General features: G+C 31.6%; 1 protein-coding gene across 5 annotated transcripts; it reads right to left on the reverse strand.

Moving 5' to 3' along the window:
• Positions 1-5,133: 5,133 nt before the first annotated feature.
• LOC123684811 lies at positions 5,134-9,358 on the reverse strand. 5 transcript variants are annotated; one of them, XR_006748193.1, is made up of 5 exons: positions 9,225-9,351; positions 8,490-8,646; positions 7,880-8,049; positions 7,195-7,386; positions 5,149-5,858 (listed from the first exon to the last, which is right to left on the reverse strand). XR_006748193.1 is itself a non-coding variant. In XM_045624293.1 (4 exons), the coding sequence occupies exons 1-4, from the start codon at positions 9,259-9,261 to the stop codon at positions 5,814-5,816; spliced, it is 444 nt and encodes a 147-aa protein (XP_045480249.1). In that variant the 5' UTR covers positions 9,262-9,358; the 3' UTR covers positions 5,134-5,813. The 5 variants fall into 5 exon arrangements, 3 of the variants coding, with proteins under 3 accessions (XP_045480249.1, XP_045480241.1, XP_045480231.1); XM_045624293.1 differs by lacking the exon at positions 8,490-8,646 and having other exon boundaries at positions 5,134-5,858; positions 9,225-9,358; XM_045624285.1 differs by lacking the exon at positions 8,490-8,646 and having other exon boundaries at positions 5,137-5,858; positions 7,180-7,386; positions 9,225-9,358.
• Between the last annotated feature and the right edge of the window lie 481 nt (positions 9,359-9,839).

Consider the following 9,839-nt stretch of genomic DNA (forward strand, 5'->3'; position numbering starts at 1 on the left):
ATTATGACCATTACATTCCATGAAAATGTCAGAAATTCAAAGAAACTAATTCTTGAAACTCATTTATAAATACTTTACCGTTTGGCAAAATGAAAGTATTCCTTATATTTTCCGTATCATGCACTGTTTTCTGGTGATTTGATCTTGAAAACATTTTTTCTGTGGAATTAAGAATTGGGTACTTTCGCTAAATTAACTTTGGTTTTCTAATATAATAGCTCATGTCCAAGGTTGAAATAGTATGTCTTATGGTTGTAAAAACTTCAGTGAACTGGTTTTCAAGGGTGGCATAGCTCATTATAAAAATTTAAATTGGCAACCTATATCCGTTTCATCTAGGTCACAGACACACTGTATAGTTTTTTCAATATGGTTATAATAGAAACATTGTATATTATTTTTGTACATTTCAGTAATCTTAAATAACTTTGCTTTATTTTATTATTAATATTATAATAATAATACTAGTAAATATCTGAATAATTTCAAAATAGGATTCGTGTATTATTCCTAATTACTAGGCTTCGGATAAATAAGCATTTGAATAACTGCATATTCTAATGCATATTTGGGAACTTTTCGACTTGAGAGCATATTTTAGTCATCTTCTGTTTCTGTTATAATAGAACCGTACTTCGAAAATATATTCGAGGAATCCCAAACAACTTTTATGACATATTACCATTGTGTAAGGATTATTCATGGGATCTTCTTCATACAATACTTTTACCTACCCATCCCACATGGAATGCAACATTCCATGAAAATATTCATCATAATTGCTGACATTTGGTAAGAAAGATAGTTTACCTAAACGAATTTCGTTTTAAATCATAAGTTTGTTCGTTTGTTGTCCGATTTTGAAAAGCCAGTATGCCAGTTTCAAAAATTCCGTAAGAAAACTATCCGTTTCGAACCAATTTTTCGAAGATTTCATCGATTTTTCAAGTCATGGCAGTATGTATCGCAAAAAAGTACGATAAAATTCAATTCCATCAGATACACCGAATACTTTCCATTGAAAAACACGAATAACTGAACATGAAACGATAGAAACTGGTACTCGTTAAAATGCAAATTTTATATATAAAATTTAAAATAAAGAAGTGCGAATGCGCCGCATAGAATTTCAGTATTGACAAGTGACAGATTCTAACGTTTCATGTTTCGTGATTATCGATAAAAAGTATTCAGTAGGCTGGGACTTTTTCACCTTTTTGTAGTCGAATAGTCATTCTCAAATTTATTCGATTATTCCAATGATTCATTCAAACAAATATTCATGCTTGATTATTCATGACTAGTCATGACTATTCAATTTTACATTCAATATTCAATGAGTTCTCACTGAATATTTATTAATTAGTCAATGATTATTCAGTTGATAAAAAACAAAAAACCTAGACACCGATGGCAGGACTGGATCTTCGTTAATCTCCAGCAATTAATTTGCATAAGTATTTGACAGATCTATTCAACCAGATAATTCTGAACTAATTGCATAAAAAATACTGAAAAAATGGTTATATTTTTATATTCAAATGATCGTTTAGAAAATCCAATCATTATTTCAATGACAAGAGAGTTAATTGATCCTTTAAATTACCCCTTGGCTGAATAGAAGTAGTAAAACCTTTGTTGATGGGGCTCTACATAGATTCATTACAGGTAATGAGGTATAAACATTATTAACCCATTATACGGGCTGATTCAAAATTCAGTATCAAGATTTCAGGGCCGTATTTTTCAAGTCAAACGCTTTGTTACTGAATTACGTACCTACAGAGCGTTAAAGTTTCAAGATTTTTATAGATTTTTCCTTATAGCTCATAGTTTTTGAGCTATTATGATCAACTTTGAAATATAGGTTAGGTTTCTTATTTTTAGTTAATGTTTGAGAAAACTTGTAATTCAGATCAAAAACCAAATATGTAGATTTTTTTGTTTTCGTTGTGATAATAGATTCCTACCATTAGTTATAATTTTCAACAAATCAGAAAAAATTATTCAAACGTTTTTGTTTCCAAGTTTCCTAGTAGCACACTTGAGCTATTCTATTCGTTCCCTGTATCTCGGAAACGAAGCATTTCCGGACCCATGTTCATAGGAACTTTTTTGCTTAAAATGATGTGATCTACCACCTATTTCAGTTTGTCGGAAACAAATCAGAACACCCTGTATATTAGATCGACATAAGAAAGTACCAGTTCAATAAGAAATCAAAATATCGAAATCAAACTGATTTCTCAACTACTTACAATCAAGAATAAAATTTGACTTACCTTCAAGTTTTGCTTTGTTCGCATCTCTGCGACCTCTAATATTTCTAGAACTCCACATAATTCTAACTGAATTCAAATTTCTGATTCTAAATCGATAAAAATTCTCACGATTCCAAAAGTTCGAACTTATTCACACCTCAGAACTACCTGACCATTCGAAAAAGCGTTCGTTTACTATTGCAAATGAGGTCCACTGTCCATCACTTTCGAGACCATAGAATATACTTTCAAAATAAGTACTATAATTTTGTTTTAGTCTCAGCAAACACGATACACTTATACTGCTTTCTTACCAACCATTGGTAACTTTGAGGCTCAAATGTGGTCGTGAGGGGGTCATAAAGTAAGTATTTATACAGGGTGTTCCATCTCAGACGAGCCACCCGGTATAATTCGGGCGAGTTCGGAAAGTCAGCGCAGTCGAATGCGCAATAAGTGTGATGTCAACAAATACGCCTCCCCCTCTATTCTATCTCGATGGCAAATACCGATGGCTCAGTGTATACTGTATGATGGAACCTTGGGTTCTTGAACATTTCTTGAATTCAGCTCTGGATCGTTCGGTGGCTCATCGGAGTCCATCGATTGCAGCAAAATGAAAAGCCGATGTTTCTGCTGAATGAGAGAGAGAGAAAGAGAATGTTTGAGAAGTCATTTCTAGAGGTTGTCTTGTCAGTTGTCACTGTCAATTTGAGTTTGGTTAGGTAAGTTAGGTTTATTATTGATATTATTTGATTATTGTTTATTCTACATTTAAAGGCAGTGTATTTGATTAATATTGAATTGGGGTGAAAGCTTTTAACTCGAATAATATAAGTAATAGATAGAAGAAATGATTCAATGAGCAGGATTGTTTAATTAATTATTAATAATAATGTATATTATTTATGATTAATAGATTAACTTTATCATTATCCATTTGAACTGTCGTTGAGGTGTCCAATAGAGAATAGGATCATGGATCATCTGATTCCTAGATCTAGTGTTCATTCCGTCAATATCAGATACCCGTACAGATTGTCAGTTCCTGCTTATCGAACGGCTGGGTTTCGTAGGTGTTTTCTTATAATGCTGTCAAAATAATTAATTCATTTGATGTGGATTTCAGAAATTTCACATCATTCTTTGCATTCAAGTCTCAGCTGAAGTCTTTCTTATTTTCTAGAGAGTGAATACATATTTTTGTTTTTTTATGTTTGGATGAGGTATTAATATTTTTGATTGTAGTTCAAATTAAAATAGACTTTTTTTTGTCTCTTGCATCGAGCTCCATTGCTTTATTTCCTTGGGGCTGTTAATTATTAGTTTCATCCGATTTATTAAATATGTGCTATGTATTTTTAATTTAGTACCATACCATAGGAGAGTTGGGAGAGTTAAGTGTAAGAGTATTATTTGCAACTAAACTTCGCTCTGGCATCTCTTCTCAATTTATGAAAGTTGAATGTAGTATTTGTATCTTTGTTGAATTGAGCCAATAAGGTCAATTTATTATTATTATTAAATAGCATGAGAAAATCACATCACGGGGTCCAAAGTTCCCTTATATTAATTCACAGACATTAAAACGGTAGAAACTGTCACTTGTCAATATTGAAATTCTATGCGGCGCAAGCGCACTTCTTTATTTCAACTAAGAGCTTAGTTCTTAGTTGAGACTTGTGCAACTTTCTTTTGAATCACTATAGAAACATAAAAAACCTAAGAACTAGTAGTGATAGTGTTACTTCTTTGGTAAAATATATAAACATTGATTTGTTAGCGTTCAATTCGTAGTTTTTAGGAATGATGCATAAACCTACCATGTTCAAAATTTTGATTGCAGAATAGAAAATCTCATAAATCCAAAATTGCTAATATTAGGCAGTTTTTTCTCAGTATTTAGTAGCTCAGTGCTTATGACGTTTGTATTTGTAGTATATCAGACTTATCGCATAGAGAAAACATAGTATGTGTTTTGAAAAAAAAATTACAACAAGTAAATTTCAAGCCTGTAAATTATTTTTTAAGTGCGTTATATATTTTCGGTGTAGGCAAGTGAATGCAATCCTGAAGAGCACTGATAAAAAATTCAAAAACGCTGGGATTCAAGTTATATGTGACCCGATTAAAATATTACCCGAATGAAATTTGTAATAAATTGTAAAAATGTATTTGTGTTTTTTTTTTTTAAATTGAGCTTCTCATAAAAAATATTGGTTGTTAAAAAAAATCGTATCGGAATATATTTGTAGGTAAATGTATCTAATTCGAAAGGGTATGTGTATTCACTCATAAATGTTTACTGTAGTCTTGTATACAATCACATTTCTTATAATATTATGTTATGGGGAAACTCATCCGGTGTTGATAGAGTATTCATAGCACAAAAACGGATTTTGCGAATGATGTTTAATCTTACACATAGAACCTCATGCAGACCCTTTTTCAAGTACTATCATATTTTGACTGTTGCATCAATTTTTATCTTCAGATGCCTTTTGTATGCTAAAGAGAATGAAAACAATATAACGAAGCTCTCAGTATTTCATAGCTATTACACTAGAAATGATAGAATTATGTCCATCCCTAAACACAGGACTACTAAATTTGAAAAGTCCCCCTTATATCAATGTATGAAGTTTTTTAATCATCTTCCAAGAAGTATACAATGTCTTAGTTTTAAGTAATTTAGGGAAGTAGTTAAGGTTATACTGTTAGAAAAATGTTATTACTCAGTTAGCGGATATTTTTCAGTTAAATTAATTATTAATAATTAATTATTATTACCTAATTTTCATATATGTTTATTAGTTTCAATTTAAAAATCTGAATGCATATTAAAGAAATTTTCAAATAAATGAGAGGATTGTCGGATGACGGCAATCCTTAGTATTTGGATTGTGTAGCACACTCAGTTCAAGCTGCTGTTGGTTTTTTCTATGTGTTCTCCGCAAGTAAGGTGTTCATCCAAGAAATTTCGTAGTTTCCTGGAGTTTGAAAGTTGTTTCAACAATTTTTAATTCTTCAGGTATAATTTGCGTAGACTGTTTTGTTCTGAAGCACATGATAGTTGTTTTGGCAGTGTTTAGTTTGAGCTTGCGAGCTTTCAGCCATTCTTCTATTCTCATATAAATGTTTGTTGTCTTGATTAATAGATTTTGAAAATTTGCATCCGAGATCAATACATCAACAAATAGTATCATCAATTCTTCTATTGTAATTCCTGTCAAGTCATTTATGTATAGCAAAAATAGTATACATCCTAATAAACTGTAACCTGGCATATATATTATAGCACTTATAAATTATCTCTCTGGTACCTATATAATTTGGCAATTGCATTGAAGTATCAAATTTAAATATAAATTCCATTTCTCAATTTGGAATGGTTTAGTCCCAATTCGAATGTGTTTATTCCCAATTTGATTGTGTTAACCATTCTGAAGTTGTCTATTCTCATTTTGAAGTTGTTTATTTCCAATTTGATTGTGTCAGCCATTTTGAAGTTGTTTATTCCCATTTTTGATGTTTATTCCAAATTAGATTGTGCTAACCATTTTGCAGTTGCTCATTTTCATTTTGAAGTTGTTCAATCTAAAATTGAATGTGATTAGTGTCAATTTGAAGTTGAAAAGGTATAGAAGCTCTGTACAGGGAACCAAGTAACGGCTTTGGCCAGTGTAAATCTACATTCATTTTTCTTCCAGATTCAAAGAACGTAGGTTTCTGCCTAGACGTGAAGTTAAAATTGTTTTTAATTTCTAAGACTGCCGACTGGCTGCTTTCAATGAGATATAGTATTATACTATATTAATATAAATACATATTTTCAAAATTATGAAACAATTTCAAAACGTGGAGCACCTATCTAGGTTTTACCCTACTCTTATACACGGAATCGTCACTTGCACTGGTTTAACAACATTCCGTTTGTATTTTGTGGATACTTTATCCATAGTATAAGGAAAGGATAGTAAGCCAACCGCCGTTTGACGGCAAGGAAATAGTCACCAGGGGTCGCTACTGTAGTTGGATTTGGAGAAGTAACTCGATAATAGATAGCGCTGAATCATGAGCTATAGATGGCGCAGAAATAATACGATAATTCATTCAGTGGCTTGGTTGAAAAGGGGTCGCATGACATTGCAAACAATTTTCATGTTATTATTAAGTTATCACAAATACACGCCACTGGCGTAAATTATTACAGAGCAGAAAAAATATCAAAATATAGAAATCTTCTGACCACTCTATTTCAAATATTTTAGTTCTTCAAAATAACACCGATTTTTTCAGAGGACTCCACTTTACGGACCAATTTTTGACAGTAAAATTCGAGTAAAAAGTGAGTACAACTAGATGGCGCTCAACATCAACAAAATCGAAAAAAGCATTACACTGGCTTACTATCCTTTCCTAATATTATGCTTTTTCCTCAGTTGAGGGGAGTATTATGAGTTTAGATAAGATTAAAATAGTTTTCCTTTATGTTCTACCCTATCAATAATAACATGTTCAGTTATGAGTGCTTCATTCTAATTTGCATTAAATTTTTTTTTAGTAAATGATGAAAATTTCCTGGTGATATAATCAACTTTTGAATATGAATAATATTTTACTTTACATAAATAACAAATGACCTATATACATACATAAAATATCAAATAAATGAATTAACAAAATTATCGTTTAAATCCATTTTATTTGAACGTCTCAGATTTTTGAGGACGAAATATTGCATGTGATTTTAAATTCGAAGTTTTTTATGGTACGAGCTTAGGCCTTCTGGACAGTGCGAATCATCCTTCATGCTTTTTTTCAAATTTATTGAACGTAGGTTCCTTATTAAATCAGCATTGCTATCCGGATTAATTGATAAATTTGCAAGCATCCGTTCCAGCTCCCCCATACTCACATTTGTACCACTCACAGTATCGTTATAACTAACTGAAAGATCAGTACATTTTCCTCCTGCCTCCCTAAGACTGGCTAATAATTTCCTCAGTGCAGTTCTAAATTTGAAATTATTCACAACGTATGAAGGTCCAGAAATGAAGGCGCTCTCCGACTCGAGTTCTCCATATGTTATCTTCCGGCATATCTTCTTCAAATTATTGGGTTTCTGCAATGAAATGTGACTGGTTAAAATTTTGTATTATGAATTAATAATTTTTTGGAGCATAGGGACAGGCATAAATATACAAAGCAAGGCAAGACGATGAAAGAGGAAAAAAAGAGGAGAAAATAGGAATGTTATCAAGAATATAATAATTTCAGGGGTTCTGGAATTGGAAACGAACATTATATTTTTGTGGCGAAGATAATTGATGTTAAAGGGGAGGGAGGCAAGGATAAACAATATGAAAAATCGGAAGAATAAGAAAAAGAAAGAAAAATCAGAGAAGAATATACTGCAGAAGAATAGAGAGAGAGATAGAAATTGAAATGTCTTGCATGAGTAAGTTTAAGAAGGGTAGTGGTCAAAATTTCTTACATAAAAAATTATGCTGAAGCATGAAAATTGCAAAAAAAGTATATCTCTTTGAACTATAGGGAACATATAATGATGAAGGAGAGATTATTTTATACGAAAATATAAGTCAATTTATTCTTACGTTTTTTATTGATTTCGTTGAGAATCTGTGGTCGTTAAAAGATTTCTGTTTGACACGTCTCATATCTTTTATTCTCAGAGTGTTGAATGCTTCAATTTTTGGATTTCTTGGAGGAGTTATGAAGGACTTTTCCTGTAGACAATATGATGGTCTGGAATTTGATGAGACAACTGAAATGACAAAAGAGATATGTGTTTAATTAGTAGTTACAACAAATAATATTTTTGTACAAATTTCTGAATTGAAATATGAATGTTTAAAATTGAAACAAAAACGAATAAGATTTCACACAATGAATTATTATTTCGACATAATTACTATCCAATCTCCAAAATAGCAAAAGAGATAACAACTCATTTTTTTATAATTTTTTTTTCTTCAAACTAACCCGTCTTCGAAAAGGTGTACTTTTACTGTTCTATAGAAGACTAACTTTCGTCTAATACAAATTCAACAGAAAATAGCCTCAATACTAAACGCAATATACTCGTGGTTATGTAATAAATCTGTTCAGTAATTTCGAAAATCGAAAAATTGTTATGACATTTTTGTTTAAACGTTCACGTCATGACATTGCTAAAATAAATAAACTATTTAGTTCTGGGACTACCTCGGTACTACAGTGGACTGAAGAGTCGGCTGTGATGCCGAAGGTACCGGGTTCGCATCCTGGCTAGTCATGGATGTTGTGTATGTCTGGTGGTGGTTTATGATTTCGATAGAGTAAAATGGAATGTTTGCTGTGTAGATGCCCTAAAGAGCCAAGTCTATATAAAAGGAAAAAATATATAGTTCAATGAGTAAACACCTTATTGAATTATTAATACAAACTATTAAGATTGCAAAAGAGTGTTACTGACCAAAAATATTTTTTTTATTATGGAACACACTGTTTTTTATTCTCGGATTACATGGAATATATGAATCAAAGCATTGACTCTATGGTGAAAAACATAAGATTCTTGTAATTTTTCCCTTATATTATTCCCAAAATGAGTTCAACCTGCCTGATAAAACTGCAATGCAGTCCGTTGGGTAGTTTAAAACATAGTTTTCTTAAGGACAGACAAAAATTAAAAAAATGATTTTAAGAGTTCTGTTACTATTTTCTTATCGTCACAATAATTTTTTCACGAATCCACAAAAGGCACATCTATTTCTATAACATGTATAGAAAATTACTTACGCTTTTTGGACTTCTGATCTACGGACAAGATATACATTTCAAAAAATACTGAAACTTTTGCATTGGCTGGATTCATTATGCAGGAAATGATGAAACAACAGCCTCAAATCTCAATGTTTGAAAATAAAATCTAATTTTATAAAATGATGAAAAACTTACCATTCATTCTGCTTTTGGGTGAACAGGCGTGATTCATTTCAATTAAATGCAAGTAGGACTATTTCCTGAAAAATAAAGGAATACTAGGAATTTGTCTCAATGGCAAACGCTGAAATGATGCTATATTTCTGTCTCAGTATGCCTATATAGTTTCAAAGAACATCTTTATCGCTTAATGTATTCATCAAATAGCAATTATTTTAACGACCTGTTAAATGGTTTTACAGTTAAAAGACAATAAGATCACAAATTCTACGTATACAGTGAATTATGCGTAATTTCTTTCTAACGAAAAAACATAATAGTTTAGAATTTGACATATATATTCATGTTATCTAGAAAGTAGAAAGTTTTGGATAATTATTTTCAATAATAAATCTTCCATGAGTTCAGGGAAGTGCATAAATACACTACCCATACCTACTTACAGTACTTACCCATTACTTTGCATGGAACCTTCTTAAGAGTCTGTTTACACCACACTGCTCGGGAAGCAGAGGGGTCGCAACGTGAAGGGACAAGAGCGGGTGGGCGTCGACTATCGTAGTAAAAATATAGAGAACGTATTAGGCCCTCAGCCCAGATTGAATGAATTTGGAACGCATTGGGATGATC

Source organism: Harmonia axyridis, chromosome 1 (genome assembly GCF_914767665.1).
Source record: "Harmonia axyridis chromosome 1, icHarAxyr1.1, whole genome shotgun sequence".
Taxonomy (NCBI): domain Eukaryota; kingdom Metazoa; phylum Arthropoda; class Insecta; order Coleoptera; family Coccinellidae; genus Harmonia; species Harmonia axyridis.

Bases quoted from the DNA above. Each gene is read 5' to 3' on its own strand.
- LOC123684811 (XM_045624275.1), bottom strand. From the start codon at position 9,261: ATGAATCACGCCTGTTCACCCAAAAGCAGAATGAATG. The intron at 8,050-9,224 runs GTAAGTTTTTCA...TTGTCATTTCAG, and splicing joins ACCCAAAAGCAGAATGAATG to TTGTCTCATCAAATTCCAGA. The intron at 7,387-7,879 runs GTAAGAATAAAT...ATTTCATTGCAG, and splicing joins CAACGAAATCAATAAAAAAC to AAACCCAATAATTTGAAGAA.